The sequence below is a fragment of the Odontomachus brunneus genome, unplaced genomic scaffold, assembly GCF_010583005.1.
Source record: "Odontomachus brunneus isolate Ranch 3 - 2012 unplaced genomic scaffold, Obru_v1 Obru_scaffold_063, whole genome shotgun sequence".
Lineage (NCBI taxonomy): Eukaryota > Metazoa > Arthropoda > Insecta > Hymenoptera > Formicidae > Odontomachus > Odontomachus brunneus.
The window spans coordinates 286204-303796 of NW_022639513.1; the positions used below are offsets into that span (position 1 = coordinate 286204).

Here is a 17593-nt window from a genome sequence, read left to right on the forward strand (position 1 = left end):
CCGTGCACGATGGGTGTCCAGCGCGCGCGACGCCGTCCTCTGTCTCGTACGTACACGACGCCCGCGGGTGCATCTGCGCGTTGGAGAGCCACTCCGAGGAAGAACCTACCACGCTGGCCGGCCGCTGCACCGGGGTGGTCCGGGGTAGTAAGGGGAGGGGGAGAGATGAGTAGCGGTGCGCGCGAGATCGGGGGGAAAATCGAGCGGGTGATATCCACGCCTCGGCGTGGTGGCCGTCGCGATGACGTCGGCCGGTGGCGCTGGCGACGCTTTTACCCTTCGTCCTTTAACGAGGGTGGCGGGCCTCAATGTGTGCGGGCGCATGTGTGGGTGGATACGAGGAGCACGGTAACGTACGTGGAGCATACTCGCGGAGTAGAGAACGTGACGCTTCCAGGGAAGTGGCGCCAACGATGGCGGAGCCGGCAATGTTGGTGGTGGTGGTGGTGGTTGATGATGATGGTCGCGGAGGTGGCGGCGGCGGCGGCGGCGGCGGCGGCGGCGGCGGCGGTGGAGGTGGTGGTACGAAAGGGTGGTCTTTCTCGCTCAGTCACAGCCGGCATTAGAGTATTCTGTCAGTGCGCGCGGACTCGTCGCGCGTCGTGCCGAAGCTCCTCCTCGTCTCTTCCGCGACTTTCGCCCGGTGGCTCCGCGGAGGGCGCGCGCGTGCGTGCACACACAGACACCCCTCACACGCACGAACGAGCCGGCGAGAGCGCGCGGTGGCAATCGCGGGCTCGCGCAAACGCGGGTGTATACGTGTGTGTGTATGCGTGCGGGGTGGCTGGCCTGTATTCGACTGCGCGAACGATAAGAGAGAGGGAGAGAGAGAGAGAGAGGGGTAGAAAAGAGCGGACGGGGAAAAGATACAGGGAGGGTGGATAGGCGCGCGCGAGGGTGGCAGCGAACGCCGGTGGCGGTAACGGCAGCGGTGGCGGCGTCAGTGCACGGAAGTGGCTGTGCTCCGGTAGTGGACGGTGGATAGTGTAGTGCGGTTGGTCGGTTGGATCGGTTGGTTGGTTGGTTGGTTGATCGGTCGGTCCGTCGGTCGGTCGGTCGGTCGGTCGGTCGGTCGGTCGGTCGGACGGTCGGTCGGTGGGTCGGTAGGTCGGCGTGGCGGTGGTTGAATCGCCATCCGTCCCGCCGTACGTCGTCGTCCTCGTTGCAGGCGGGGGTTGATGCGGGTTGTGCGCGAGAGCGACGTCGGCTATCGTCCACGAGGCACGGGCGGCGAGACGACGACGGGACCGGAAGAAGAGAGAAGCGAGAGAGAATGAGATCGATAAGGAGGGATCTTAGGCGCTGGTTTCGCGAAACGGGAACGCCGGTCTACGACGTGTAGAGAAAAAGAGAGAGAAAGAGAAGGAGAGAGGGCGAGAAAGATAGACAACAGTACACGGGGAAAGATATCGTATTCTCTCGAGTGTGCGGGTGTGTGCGCGCCGTGAGCGCACGCGACGAATACGGACACGACTTTTACATACGCGCGTGCACGTTATCATACATCCGTACGCTCGCACGCATACAACAGCAGACACACATATATACACACAAGCACGCACGCACGTACGTACGCAGATACGCACGCAGGCGCGGGTGTACGAGCGCCCTCCGTCGCACACGAGGGTGGAACGAGCTCGCGAGGAAGGCGACGTAGTCGGCTCGGTTCGTCGACTTGGCTCGTTCGCACGAAAGGGCGGTTCTTGGATCCGGAGCGCCGCGACGGAGGCCGAGGGAGAGAGCGAGAGAGACCGGAAGAGGGAACGAGAGAGGGTACGCGAGAGAGGGTTCGTCCGTTCGTACGTTCGCGTCGGCTCGTCGACAACCGGAAGACGGAAGAACAGGGAGTCGACTACCTCTCTTTCTCTCTCTCCCCCTCGATCTCTATTCGCCCTCGCTCGATGGGCTACGCCACCGAAAGAAGGTCAAAGATCGATCCTCGGGCCGACGAGGGTCGTGACCTCGCCGTACGCCGCCGCCGAGTACGAAGTGACCCACGCGCGTAGTAGTACTATTCGCTAGTAGTAGTACGCCGGCCAGAAGCGCGGAAGTTGTACTCGCGCGAGGGGTGGAAAAGCTGGCGTGGGTGGAGGGAGAGAAAGAGAGAGAGAAAGAAAGAGAGAGAAGATCGATCGGACGGAGGATCATCATCGCGATAGTGCGATGAAGTCGATCGACCAGCAGAGAAGGCACCGATCCGGCCTTTGTTGAGATCGACGATACGTGACCGGAGAGAAAAAAACTCTCTCGCTGAGGAAAGCCGAGGCTGAGATTCACGTCCTCGTCAATGGTCGTCGTTCACGAGCGCGCCCTCGCAAGTAGAGTAGAAGTGACCTTGCGTGTCCTCGGCGTTGCCCTGTTCGATCAGCGTGGAAGATCGCAGAGGAACAGAGAGGCCCACGTAATCGCGAGGGCCTCGTCGCTGCCGTCGTCGTCGGCCATAGCCGGATGCTGGAGGACATCGGTAAGGGAGCGAGAATCGAATCGCCGGCGAGAAGGCGATCTCGTGGAGACCTGAGCGCGACGAGGAAGCACGCCTCCATCCTCCTGTTACTCCAATTGAGCCCTCAGAGCGAGTAGATAGACGTCCCGCTGCGGTCGGACGGGAAAGCGCTCATTGACGATCACCCGCCGCTCAATCCGCCTGATATGAGCGTGAAAACGCGCGAGGGTGACGAGAGCCTGGGGAACGACAGCGCGACGAGGCAGGACAGGAAGAGCAATCGAGCGATGATTAGCGCGGCGATCGGGACGGTTCTTTAGGGAGCCCAAAGGAAGCCGAGCAGAAAACGAGCACTGCCGAAACACGCGGACACCGCCGAGTCTGACGAGATAAGTGATAACGTCGTCCTATAATCGTTACTATAATCGCAAGGGAGCACAAGATAGAGAGACAGAGAAAGAGAAAGAAGGGGAGGGAACGCGATAATAAGAGGAACGCCTGAAGCGTCGGACAGAGTTCACCGATCTCGGGCCGATTCCACGTCGAGCAGGAGGACGAGGTTCGGCATCGCGGAGAGCTTCGTAGAATGTCACGGGACCCTTACTCAAGCAGTGGCGTGGTCGGTCCCGGTGGTGGCACTCGCTCGCCACGCAGCGGTCGTCGCGTGGGCGAACTGCCGACCGTCGACCGCAGCCCGTCGAGGAGTTACGCGAGCGGTCGTGGCAGTCCGTTAGGTCGCAAGCAACGAGGCACCCGCAGCGGCAACAACTCGCCGGAGCACCTCGGCTACGGCAGCTACCATCACCATCAGCTGGGCAGCCCGTACTACTCCCGCGACGAGGACCTCGGCAGTCCCGTGATGCTCGAGGAGAGGGGCAGGAGTATGTCGACCGGGGGCGGTGGGGGCGGACATCACCGATCCAGAAGCGCCTCGAGACCCGCCATGTCCAGCTCGGCGGGCATGGTAGCGCGTTACACCAGCCTCGACCGTGCCTCCGCCGGCAATCTCGACCATGATCGGGAATTCGTGCCGATCCGCGAGCCCCGCGAGCGTAGCCGCGATCGCGGCCTCTACCTCGAGGAGGAGCTCTACAGCTCGAGGTCCGCGCGACAGAGCCCGAACCCGCACATGCTGCGCGATAGCGGCGGCTACATCGGCGAGCTGCAGCACCAGAACAACGATCTACAGCGAGAGCTCGGTAACCTGAAGAAGGAGCTCGAGCTGACGAACCAGAAGCTCGGCAGCTCGATGCACAGCATCAAAACCTTCTGGAGTCCGGAGCTGAAGAAGGAACGGGCGTTGCGCAAGGAGGAGAGCACCAAGTACAGCCTCATCAACGAGCAACTCAAGCTGCTCAACACGGAGAATCAGGTCAGTCGAGTTCATCGTCAGACGAGAGTTTCGCCCTACTTGTCGCCGTACATCGTGTTCATGACACCTCAGTTCAAATGCGCACGGTGTCATCCTCGAGAGAGACAGAGAGAGAGAGAGAGATAGATAGAGAGAGAGAGAGAGAGAGAGAGAGAGAGAGAGAGAGAGAGAAAGAGTGGGTGTCCGAGTGAGTGCGTGCCTTTACCCTTCGCTCGCGTCGATCCACGTAGGATTCGATGGATTCGATTATCGGATTCCGTTGGTTCCGCGGCCCCCACTGGGGACGAGCACCTGGGGGGTATATATTAGTCCTCGGGATCGCCGCGGTTGCGACGCCAAGTGAACCTCTCGGCCGCGGAAATGCGCGGAACGTCGTCCTGCGTAATCGCGGCTGTCGTCACGCGCGTCCTTGCTCGAGTTCGCCGAGGCCATCCTCGAGGTGGAATCAGGTCGCGCGGGATGTTCTCTCACCTCCCGCGCTCCCTGTCCGCCTGCCGCTCCTCGTCACGGTTTATACATCCTTTTCCGCGACCGCGACGTCGCATATCTTAGCGCACGTGTGCCTGACCTAATTATTTAGGGCAACGTGCGGCTGAAAGTTCACGCCGCCTAATGAGATGTTCGTCTAGCAGCGCTCCTCGCGAAATGGGATGAACCCGTGGGGAAATCGTGTCGAGCCGCTAATGCACCTTTCCGCGCGGGCAAATGAGCTGGAGGATTTACGTGCGAAATGAGACACTCGCATTGATTCCTCCAGCGCGTGGAGCAGTGAGATAAGTTCATGCCTTTTTCTCAGAGCGACGAGCGCAGTTATCCCCTTAGAATTGCCGGGAATTACGCACTGTCTCTTTCTTTCCTTCTTTTTTAAGCATTCACTTTCTAGGTGGGAGAGCTGAAAGGATCGCGTACGGTCGGAAATGGGTTAACTCTCTGACGCAGCAGCGCGACCTTTCTGCGAGAATGACTGATCGTTATTTCTGCAGAGAGACGTGTCATACGTTCGATATCCATTTTAAGAACGAGGAAGCAACGAGATTTCATCATAGGCGCGTAGACTGGAGAAGTATCATTCGGGTCATTCGCGGGAAATTCGATGACTCGAATATCCGCGCGAATTTCCCCTCACGCGAAAAAGGAAATTCGGTTCGGGCGAGGGAAATTTTCCTCGGCGAATCGAACGGCTACCGCGCTGCCTTATTCTGCAGTAATGCACTGTTGCGGAGCCTTATTATCGATTGGCTAAAAATGCAACGTAAAGGTGGAGCCACCTTTACGCCGATTTGTCGCTGACGTCGCGTAATCGCACAGAGAGAGAGAGCGAGCGCGGCCGACGTATCAGTTGCTGCTTTTATTTTTTCTTGCGCTAATTAACACGCTTTATCGTGCGATTTGCGAAGTCCCGCTGACCCGCGCGGTGTCGTCGTGCGCGAACGAATGTCAAGCAAATCATTCATATAATCAGCACGGCAACAAGTTACGCGAGCGCGCGGTCATTTGTTGTCGCGTGCCTCTCGCTTCGCCATATTTTACAACGCGGAGAAAACTGCTATGCTTGCTATATCCACTATTCTACGATTAGAGAGAAGATTTATGTGATTTCAGGTTAAGTCGATACGATAGAAAACCGCTCTGTTGTCACATGCCCGTCTGTACAATTCCCACAGCCACAGTTCTTACGATATACGTAATGTTCAGTTAATACATCCCCATATACTGGGTGTCCCGTAGATAGTAATTAAAGAAGATCTGTGCATTATCGCGCACAATCATGTAACAATTTTCTTTCGTTAATAACTGAAAATTTACGAGGTTATTTGCAAAGTAGAGGGCTTTTTTCTTTAATTTAATCTAATGTACAAGCATATAACAGCACATATATCGCCACTGCAGCTCATCTACGATATTGCGTGTGATCATTTACCAATCTTCTTCAATTAATATCTCGACAATTATTGCGAATATCGCAAAACGGTATCAGACTTTTATGTTCATCTCAATCTTGCGTTCCTACAAAAATTGCGGAGAAGGGTCTGGGATACCATGTATACAGGATGTCTGACGATACATACAAATATCTCGCTACAGTCGTGAACTAAAAAAGTTGTCCATAATTTTCAGGATGAGTTTGTGAACTCTTCGTCTTGTCCAATAGGAGAATTCGTTTTCTAATGAAAGAATACTGCCGTCGGACGAAGGTGGATGAGTTCACAAACTCACTCCAAAAATTACGGATCTTTTAATTCACGATTGTACGCGTAAATTAGGTCAAACCGAACAAAAAGTTTCATCATTTTGCAAAATTGCAAATCACGAGCAATTTTATGTTATCAATTAAAGAAGATTGATGAATGGTTGAGCGTGATACGTCGTAGATGAGTCATGATGACGTCATCTGCCGTCCTTGTACATTGGATTAAATTGAACAAAAAAGTCCTCTATTATTTTGCAAATGAACACGTCGATTTTTAGTTATTACTTAAAGAACATTGACAAACGACCTCGCACAGTCATTTAATCTTCTTTAGTTAATAAGTACAAATCTACGTTTATTCGCAAAATGGCATGGGACTTTTTTATTCAGTTTGACTCACAAGCACACGAGGGCAGACGTCGCCATCAGAGTTCCGCCGTATCTACTGTATCGCGCACATGATCACTCATCAATCAATCTTCTTTAACTAATAACTCAAAGTTTTACGTGATTTTTTGCGAAATGGTAGAGAAACCTTTTTTTCAATTTGACCTAATCTGCACGAACATGAGAGATTTGTATGTATTTGTAGTCAATACACGTATATAGCAAAAGCAAACATTGTAATTAATGTGTTGTATGTTGGCTACACACTCTGTGTAGTTGCTTCAACCGAAGGAATATTGCTGTCTCTCTTCCTCTCTCTACTGTGATCTGCAGAATATTAATTTATAATATTAAATATTATGGTTGAGAGACCCATTGAGATTGGTTACGCCATACATCACTGAGAATATCACTGAAACACGCATGGATAGACAGCAAAGAAGGCTGGTGTACCACGCTTTACAGTACTACGGTCTTGACAACATTTTGTATGCATGGGCGAGAAATAACATTAATATTTTGTAGCGGCAACCTCATATTTAAACAAGAGATACCCTTAGTGTTTTCTCCGTGAACGTATCTCCGCTCCGATACGCTCGCATCGCGTCGACTATCGATAGAGTCAAGCCTCTTGCGAATTTCATGCGAGGCAGGCACCGCCAAATCCGTCTCTCGCGATACTTCGCGATCCGCGATAACTCTCGCTTGTCATTTTTATTTCAGCAACATACCCAGCAATATATCACATTGCTCGGCGTAATTGAACTGCTGCGTGAAATACGCACCGTCCAATTACAACTACTCGACAACATATTAACGTATCCGGGAGATTATTATGTGGACACGCTGATTACCTGCGTATAAATAAATCATCGGGCGGTTATTGCGAAATCAATATGCAACGATATGTGGCGCAGGATTTGTAGTAAAATGCAGCGAAAAAATTCATATATAACATTCATCAGAGAAAGAGAGAGAGAGAGAGAGAGAAAGAGAAAGCAGGAAATTTCGCAGAAACGCATTCCGCAATAATACAGTGCCGAGTGCACGCATACAATCGCGAAAATTCGAAGTATTATGGAGTTCAGAATATCGTCGATTCGATTCCGCGAATTTGAGAAATCGCTCACAGGAGAGTGGTATGTGTATGAGTGGTATCGCCTTCCCTTTTTGATTAATTAAATCCAATCGAGATTCCGCGTTTCCATCGTGCACATGCTCGTATAGGAAATTTCTTGGAATCGAATTATACGTTCTAATTATAGGTTCTGATCCGACTTGCAATGTGTCCATACATGCAATCCTCTAAGCGAGAAATCCTAAATTTTCCCAATCCTAATTCTTCCTGGTTTGCATTTTATATCAGAATGGAAGAAAACGTGATGTTATGTTGACTCTATAAATAATTTTATTATTCAATAAAATACTCAAACTGTTTAAAAAAATAGTTTTTTTATTCTATTGAATACAATAGTTGGTATAAAAAAGAGATTTTCTCTACTTGATGCTAAATAGCATCTTGATGTTACTGATTGGAAAAAAGGGCGAAGTAGACAGAGAACTCGCGCTTGGGACAAGAATGGGATTCCCAATATCCTAGAGAAATAACCAATTTTAAGACGAATCAGACGTTCAGAATTAGCATCTAGGAAAATTTTGAGGAATTTCTATGCGAGTATGTGTGAGTACACACACGCGTGCACGACGACGACGACAGCGACGGCGGCGGTGTCGAATAAGTCATTGGCCCCGGCGAATGGAGGAATCTTAAAGAGCCAGATATTTCTTTGGCCGGCTGCCCACGTTCGTGCCTCCATCTCCGTCTACTCCTGAATAAACGGCCGCTGTCAGGCGCTTTCCTGCGACGAGAGTGTGCGAATACCCCGGGCTTACATCGGTCCATTATTCTCGGTGCGTTCCGCCTCGCACGAAATTCGCGATCGTGAACGAGCGCGCCCAGAGCGGACTGTAAATTACACCGACGATGTTTTTACGCGTTAAACCTATTGTCGCCCCCGGCAATCGGGCGGCGATCGTCTGATAAAACGAAGCCAACGAATTTCAATTGTGTTAGCATAGAAAATAAGGAGTACAAGGGATCTATCTGATAGGATTCACAAGACGATGAACTTCCGGTTCTGATCTTTTCTCAGCTCTGTTGTTAGCTCTTCGCGAACCGAAAATGAATCACGACGGAAAATTAGTATCAATACGTAAATACCGTTTGCTCAAGCAGCACCGTCTATTTTATCTCCACATTTTCACCATTCGTGCTCCTAATTCCTTGCCGCGGAACTCTTGATTGATGACGTCAGATGCGAGAAAATACACGCCCGAAATATTCTTGAAAATACGTTCAAATATAGATGTATCCATAAAATGACACTTGCAAAATTGATCGAGCGGAGTTGCTGTTAAATAGCTCGAGCGCTTTTCTCTTGCTCTAACAATCAATAAATTAGCATAAAACTAACACGTGACGTACAATCTACCTTTTTAAACTGTTTTCTCATGATTCTATTATGTTAATTTTATGGCTCATCTATATTATGATCAGATTGTGTATGTACAATATGAGGTAACAACGCTTTCCATCCACCTCAAATATCTCTGCAATTTCAAACTATATAGGAAAATAGAGTCTACAAAAATTTTATGGTTTCAAAGGAAACGTAACGTAACAATAATTCTTCTGTGAGAGGAAGTATGTAGGAAATTTCAATGTTACCTTAAATTTTTCAAACGAAATTTTATGTTTTTTTCTAATAACCAAATAATAATCTAATAAATGTTTTTTTCTAATAACCAAATAATAATCTAATAAATCAATTCTTCTCATCACATATTCTGTGTATAAAAGTACTGCCGTAAAATTATCGAAAAATTAAAATTTCCTGAGGTATTTCTCACTTTATTCCGATACTTTTCAGTATAAGATATGAAAATATATCTCGCAAACTATCCGCTTTTCGACAATTTCACCTGAATACTTTTGTACGTAGAATGATGACAGAAATCGATCGATGATAATGATCTCTGTACATTGGTGCGCCAATGAAAATGCAACAAAATTTTGTTTAAAATTTATTTATGCTTTTTTTACAACACAATCGATTTTTCGAACAAAATCGACCCGTTATTTTACAAAAATATTTGAGACTAACAGTGAGATATTAACGGCACATAAGGAGCAAGCACGGATGGCTTAGTGCTATTAAATACTAATATTACTTTTTAATATTAATATGATTGGGAGGATAAAATTATCCAGTATGTTAAACGCACGTATCGAAATTTTTTCTTTGATTATCGTACGCGGAGAATCAACCTTCCACACTTAGACCGATCCTTGAGTCTCAATTTTTAAATATATATTTTTATTAAAATCCCAAACCTCATTAAATTGAAGACTTAAATAGATTCCTTATATATGTTGCGAAAAAACTGCCTCCGCCAGGACTCGAACCTGGAATCTCCTCACTTTCCGGGCGGGACGCCTTTATATTTGAGACTAATATTTGAGACTTTTGTAGATACTATTTTCCTATATTATCTGAAATAGTTACATTATTTGAAATTTCCTATATTATTTGTAAAAACATTTAAAACTTCCGTAACTATTTCCCTATATTGTTTAAAATAACGGAGATATTTGTGGTGAACAAAGTTATTGTCTCGCTCTGTACATATGTATGTGTATATATACAGAGTGTCCGGCAACTCACAGAGGAGCAGCGATGTACAAGTAGATTAGATCGAACGAAAAATTCCTCTACCATTTCGCGAAACAACCACGTAAAATTATTAATCAAAGAAAATCTGTGAATGATTACACGCTATACGGTAGATAAGTTATAATAGCGACATTTATTGCTGTATGCTTATATATTTGGTCAAAGTAAACAAAAACATCTTTTACCATTTTCCAGATGACTACGTACATGTTTAATTAATTTAATGTTTAGTTAATTTAACATGTCTAATTGATTTAAAAAATTTAGTGTATAGTTGATGCACCAATTTTTTTAAATTAATAACTAAACATCTACGTGGTCATTTGAAAAATGGTAGAGGACTTTTTTCTTCAGTTTAACCTGATACGCAAGCATATAGCAGTAAACGTCGCCCTCACAACTCATCTATCGTATGGTGCACGATCATTCACGAATCTTCTTAGATTAATAACTCAAAATTTTACGTGGATGTTGGCAAAATAATAGAGGAATTTTTTAACCTAATTGATTAATCATCTAATTTACTTGTACACCGCGGCTCTTCCGGACACTTTGTATATAATATAGTCAGATTATTTTCCGGATTTTGCAGCTCTACTTGGTCAAACAAGTACCATTTTGCGAACATGTTATCTCATCCTGATTTTTCAAAAATTTTGATCCTGTACTTTCTCGTTAGTGACATCATAAATCAAGATGGCCGCGAGGAGAGTCTTAAGACCCGAACATTCGCGCGCATCGGACTTCAGTTTTGTAATCTCGTGTAATTAAAAGCGCTTTTAATTAAACGCGCGATCTCGTTTTGTAACATCCGCGGTGAGCACAGCGATGGCCGCGTATAATAATCCAGTATGCAAGCCGGGCATCCCTGGGGAATTTTATTAAAGTTGGACGCGCGTATACCACCGTGCGCAGAAGTTAACGGTACTTTACGCATCGGTTTATCTCCCTTCCGGGAGTCTCTCTCCCGCCTATCTTTATGCCAAAAGACCTGAACGGACGAGAAATCGCGTGTAATTTCCCGGAAAAGTCTGTGGAAACTTGCTGAACAAGCCAATATCGCGCCGTGTCGCGTCGTGATAGTAAAGAAGTGCGCGGACGAAGGAAGAAACACCGAAAGAAGTAATCCTCGTTCGTCTCTCTCGACGGCAGAGAGTAAGTGGAGTCTTTGATCGATCCGTTGCCTCCAGCCTTGGCCCTCCTCCTACGCCTGTCCTTCCTTCCGTCCGTTCTTCCTTCCTTCCTTCCTTCCTTCCATTAACATCGGGCATCCAAGAACGGAACGTGCAAAAAACGCATTAAACTGTCGGCTGGGGCGGAAAGAAACGGCCCCGAAAGCGGGGGCGGAATTAATTTTCTCCTCTGTGTGTGCGACTGCAAAAGCGACTGCGAAATTGACGTGCGCCCCGCGCGCACGTGGCTCGCAAGAAGTGTCATTGGACTTTCGCAATCTCGTTACACCTCCGGTTAATATTCTTTCACGCTCCGGCGAGACGCGACGCGAGGCGCGGAAATTGTAGCCCGCGCAAATTGCCGCGACATCGGCAGGCGAGACGCGGCTCTTACGAGCGAAGCACGTCGTACTTGCATGTGCGTGTCCGTGTTACGGAAGCACATTGAGAATATTGGCGGTGTTGAAAGCCCGATAATTAAGTGGCACGACGTGGCAGACTCAATATTTAAAGCGTGGACTAGATTCCAATTTCCTTCGAAAAATTCGCGAACGTTATTAATCCGTCAGGACGTTTTTTAACTGACTTCAGAGAAAAGAGCTTCTCTCAGTTTGTCTTGCGTATATGTTTGTTTGTATGTCTCCATTTAATTCGAGAACCGTTAAAGATATTGACGTGATATTTTTCTAACTTGTTCAGTATGTTATCTGCATGGATCTTAAATTAGTGTCATTATTCGAATTTATCTATTTGTGGATACACCCGGATAATGACACGAATCTAAGACCCACGTAGATAACATACTGAATAAGTTATAAAAACATCAGGTCAATATCTCTAATGATTCTCGAGTTAGGAGGAAACATACAAACACACACACAAGCAAACGTACACATAGGACAAACTAAAAAAAGCTCGTTTCTCTGAAATTAGTTCAAAAAATTTTTGTGAAAATTATTTCCCATTTTTTAGGTCTTTTGAGGTTTTTGAATGTGGATTTATTTTTGTAAAAACTTACATTTCATATTTTTCAATGATTTAATAAAAATATATATAATAATATAAATAATATTATTAAATTTTTTTTCTATTATTCTTTAAGGCTTCTGAGATTTTTGAAAGTGGTTATTTTTGTGAAAAATTTTTTACCTTTTTAGTCTATCACCAATTTATATCATTAATATTTATATTTTCAGAAAAACAAGTACATAAATTTGGAAACAATTTTATTATTCAATTTGTAATGTTTACCCTCTTTATGAGTGACTCATATGATACTTATATTTATCACGTATACGACGAAAATATTGTAATAAAAATTGCTTTAAAATTATATACTTTTTTACGATGCTTCTAAACCTGAACTACACTGATATTATATAAATTACTGTAAAATAATAAAATTAAATAAAATAATAAAATAATAAATTTAACGATCTACGTGATACATAATTTATACGTGTATACGATACAAAAAAGGATTCGAATAATTACAATAATTTTGTAATATCGAGTCAAACATACGTAATATATTTTTAAACAAATATATAGTTGTTTCAATCACAATTCTGTATGATCCAAGATTACACAAGTTTTGTTAAAAGAGTTTTGATTTAAATAAATATGTTAATGCTATCCAGCTAATAAATATTTGTTAATTTTTAGATATTTTTTTCTCAGTGTAGCGATAATCCTCAATGGCTTTATAATAGCTTTATATAGCCTCTAAATTGCTTGAAGACCACGCACCTAATGAAAGGTTAAAAAAGAGGATCGAAAGATGTATTGTTTGATTTTCCGGGCAAGCGGCACGTGACAATGTTACGGCCTTGACCATTAAAGCAGATTGTTCGATTGAGCGTTGCATTCGACGCGATTAACTTAAACGGCACTTCGACGGGAGATAAATGCGGAAGGAAATGTACGGACGTTTTATTTCCGCGCGACTGCCCGTTTGTCTTGTAGCAGTGAAAGTAACGGGAATGAGTGTAAACGGGCGCTCCGACGAGTAACTAATAATGAACGGGCCGAGAGTAATCTTAAAGTCGCCGCTCTGGATGTGGGTCGATCACGCGGCGTTAACACGTACAGTACAGACCGCCGTTGTCGGCGGGACGTGAATCCGCTCGTGTCTGAGTCCACCGACAATGCCGTCCCTCATCTCATGAATGTTCACACGCCGCTGTAATTCATCTGGAGTTGCAGCTGCCAGCCAGGGCCGTGGCTACGCGAAGAATCCCGACTTGGGGCGCGCCATTATTGCGCTGGCGCCGATAGAAAAAAAGGCACAATGGCAGCGGGTAACGCGTCGTTTGTATCCGTGTCTTAATTATCGCCTCATTGTCTACGTGTTCTCCGCGCCTCGTGACGCCGTAAGGGCGACACGGTGCATGTCCTAGTTGCGCCCTGAGAACGCCCGTGACGAGAGATACTGCTCTAGCCGAGGCGCGTTGAATATTCAAACGCCGCAAAATTGATTTACATTCGACCGGCGCGAAAGGTTACCCTTCCAAATGGGACACTTCTTCGCACGATTACGGTTAAGGGACTCGGTTTTATCAGCTTCAAGGAATCGATTCTTTTGCTTTAGTCAACCTAGTCAGCAATAGCAGTCCACTTGGAAAATAAATTTCCAAAGTTACAAACCGAAATTTGAAGTATTTAACTAGTTGCAGATCATGAAATAATTGCACACAGGTATACCGGCGCGTGGCAAAGGCTGTGGCAAGCCCCACTTGGCTTGCATTCCAAAACGTCCTTTTTGAGAAAATTTTACTCGATACTCTATAATATATGTATGTAACGTGAACTATAGGTATTGAATAAAATGTTTCTCAAAAGAGTTTTGGAATGCAAATCTGATGTATGTACTTTTAGCGCTGCAGTTTGGATTGCTTGTTATTTCTAATTTCACACATAAATGGTGCAGGCATAACTTCATCAGAAATGTCTTTAAAAAGACTATTTTATGAAGAAAAAGATTTTACTCGAACGGGATCGATGCACAGGCTTTTAAAGAAATACGTGATTTATAAGAAAAATGTATTCGGTATGGAAACCTCTTTTATATACGCGTTTCAAAGCTATTGAAAAAATTCCATTCATCTTGGGAAAGATCACTTCTGCGTATATACAGTCTTATTCTTTGCTCTCTAAATTTTCCATACTGTCTTGAAATGTCTTCTACTTTATATGTAAATCTTAGCAGAAGGCGAGATTGCTATCCCATACAACACATATGTCTCAAAAAAGTCTGAACTCCGCGAGCAACAATATATTTCCGCTACCCTTGGAAAATAACGAGAGTGATTAGTGTCTTCCTCAATTTTCCTTTGAGGTGCTCGAAAAAATCCCTAAAAATTATTAAAACTTCTTTTACCATTCAAGTTGAAGACCACATAGTTTCCTCGTAAAAAATTAATTGATAAGTATATTATTTTTAATGATTTTTAAACACAACAAAAATGCTCCGAGAAACGAGAATGATTTTGGTTGCCACTCGGAGGGTTCAAAAGACGTTCAAAAGACATGTAAGAAAATAAGCCGTCTGCGAGACATGCGTGTTGTATGGTGCGGTACTTGTTCGATCAATGAATGTTCATATTTTCGAGAAAAAAATTGTTTGCTTGCATACATATCTACCAGACAACGAAATACGAAATTCTCAATTAATTGCCGACCACTCACCCCACATTTTGCGTCCGACAAATTCTCGTCGAATTCGTGGATCCGCAGTCCCCGTATTCTCACATCTGTTCGTTCTCAGTCGGGTCGTCCCGTGACTCTCCATTCGCCCGACCTCTTTTTCCGCCCCTTCCGATATTCCGTTTTCCCGCCGGGGCCCCGTCTACCGTCGTCACCAGGTACAAGGGACGAGGCCGACGTATACATTAAGGGCTTAAGGGAGCTCTCCCGAAGCTCATCCCGGGAAAGGCACATCTTCGCGATTTTATCCGCAATTCGCGGCCGTCTCATCGAACGAAACCGCGGGGATACTTTTCACCATAAGACATCACGACCGTGCAAACGAAGCGGGAGGGAGAAAATGTGACGGGAATTAACGGTTCGCGTTTGCATCGCGTTAGCATACAACTTTGGCACACGGACACACGTAAAAGAGAAACACGAAATTTTTTTCTGCACGCGCGCCAACGGCAACGCGAAAATTCGCACGAACGCTACGGACACAAATGCATTTCTATAGGTCGACATCGCTAATGACCGCGCGCTATGAATGTGAGTAGGGGCGGGTGAGCGGCGGGTAGGGGAGGAAGAGGGAGAGGGTGGGTCAATCGCCAAGTCTGACGTTTCTTCCATTATCCTCTCTCTGACCGCGCGCGTTGTGGTTAATTTACATTCATGTATTTACACTCGTCGCGCGTATTGATCGGGTCGTTGTTAATTCTGACACTCCGATGAATGATTAATAAATGGCGGATCGTCGAAGGACACAGGCCCGATCGTTTGCCGCCGATGAACGGAAAATATCCTTGAGACGTTGAAAACACATTCGTCCGCAAGAGCGAGAGCGAGAGAGCAGCCGAGCTTAGTTGCTGAACTCGGAACAATGCGGTCGCGCCATACTTATGCTACATGGCATAGGGTCTCGTTAATCCGCCTCGTTATATTTAGGCCGATCGATATAGGCGGATATTGTGCTTCTGCACGACCACAATCGCACGCGCGTGTGTGTGTGTGTGCGAGCGCGGTCAACGCGAAAACTGTCAACCCGCGAGCGATGACGCGCCCGAAATAATAGCTGGGGTACATTTGAGCGGATTATTTTCGGAAGTCCAGCAAATCCGGCTTCGAGGTGTCGCGGTGGATGTGCGAGAAAGAGAGAGAAAGAGAGAGAGATGCTTATATAAAGAGCAACGCGATAACGCCCGCATTGATCACATGACACAGGAAAAAAGAACATTTTTGTTTGAAAATATCTTCATTTTTTACATATAAATCTTGAAATGAGAATTTTTATACCGCCATAAAGCCCTAAAAATAACGTCAAAAATCAAAAATTTTTTTAACAGAGCCATAAATTATAAACAATTTTATAAAACAAGCTTGTTAAAAAGAAGCGAGTGCTAACTTTTTTCTTTTTTAGAGATCCTTGTAGAAGAGAAATTTTTGTCTCATTGCTTTCGCGAACGATCCGATTGCTCGTTTATTGCAGCTTATTTATGCCCATTATTTTGTTTATTGCCCGTTAATTAATTTAATTATTTATTTTACACTCACACGCGTACGCGACACCATTGCGGCGACAATTTACATCAATTTATTAGCGCAAAATAGCCATACAAAATGCGACACTGAATTTTATCAAATTAACCGCGTCAATTTTAATACACGACCTGTATGGCGCGTGTCGCGGTAGTAAACAATTTTATAATGTATTCGTCGATTAATATCTAACGACTTAGCAAACAATATCACGATGCCCGAATGAAGCTTTGTTGGGAGGGATTTCTCTCTCGTTATTAAATTAGATCGATATTCTTGGCGTAATTCTCTCTGAAAGACTGCTCGCGTGCGTAAAATCGTGTCACGTTAATTGCACGGAACAGTAACGACCATCACAGACTACCAGTCGGCCAATACGCATGCATGTGTGTATATACTCGTTCAATTATGCCCAACTAATAGGAAGATCACTCGTAATTACCCGCATAGAAATGTCTCCGGATACACAATAAATTCCGATTAGAATATCCATTCTTGTCCCAAACATGGATTTACTGTTAAAATCTGCCTAGAACAAAAACAAAAGTACAATGGAAACTCACGTTTTTTTTCAGTCGGTAACGTCGGTACACTTTTAAAGTGTATCAAATAAAGAATCTCAATCAACTATCATATTCGATAGGATAAAAAATCAAATATATTATGATTAGGATAAAAAATCAATATAATGATTTTAAAACATTTTGAATATTTTACTGAATAAAGAAATTATTTATTTAGTCAACATTTTTTTATAATATAAATCATTAATATAAAAATAATTATTACTTTGTTATTCTCAGTGTCTCTTCCTTTCCTTTCACTCATTCTACGCAACTTTTCTTCTGCCTTTAGGTTTTCCACTTAGAGTCATAACTTCAATTATTTATGAAATCCAGTTTCAGTAGAATAGATTCTAATTAGGTATCCCAGAACATTTGCTCTGATTCAGATAAGAATAACATGCCCAATTGTAGCCACATATGATTCAATTATTTGGAACAAATTTGAATTATCTGACTGAAATCTATGTTAGATTTGGAAATGTTTGTGAAACTTACACATAGGCCA

The 17593-nt window shown here is 45.0% G+C and overlaps 1 protein-coding gene across 5 annotated transcripts in view; it reads left to right on the forward strand.

Annotated features, from left to right (window-relative positions):
• The first annotated feature begins 1021 nt into the window (after positions 1 to 1021).
• Positions 1022 to 17593, forward strand: part of LOC116846356 (ELKS/Rab6-interacting/CAST family member 1) — a 139412-nt gene continuing 122840 nt past the window's right edge. For 4 of the 5 annotated variants that reach the window (XM_032820066.1, XM_032820067.1, XM_032820068.1 and 1 more), the window contains exon 1: positions 1022 to 3815. In XM_032820066.1, coding sequence (XP_032675957.1) covers positions 3030 to 3815 — 786 coding nt within the window. In that variant the 5' untranslated portion in view covers positions 1022 to 3029. The remainder of the gene's footprint in view (positions 3816 to 17593) is intronic. The other variant, XM_032820070.1, reaches the window with a different exon arrangement.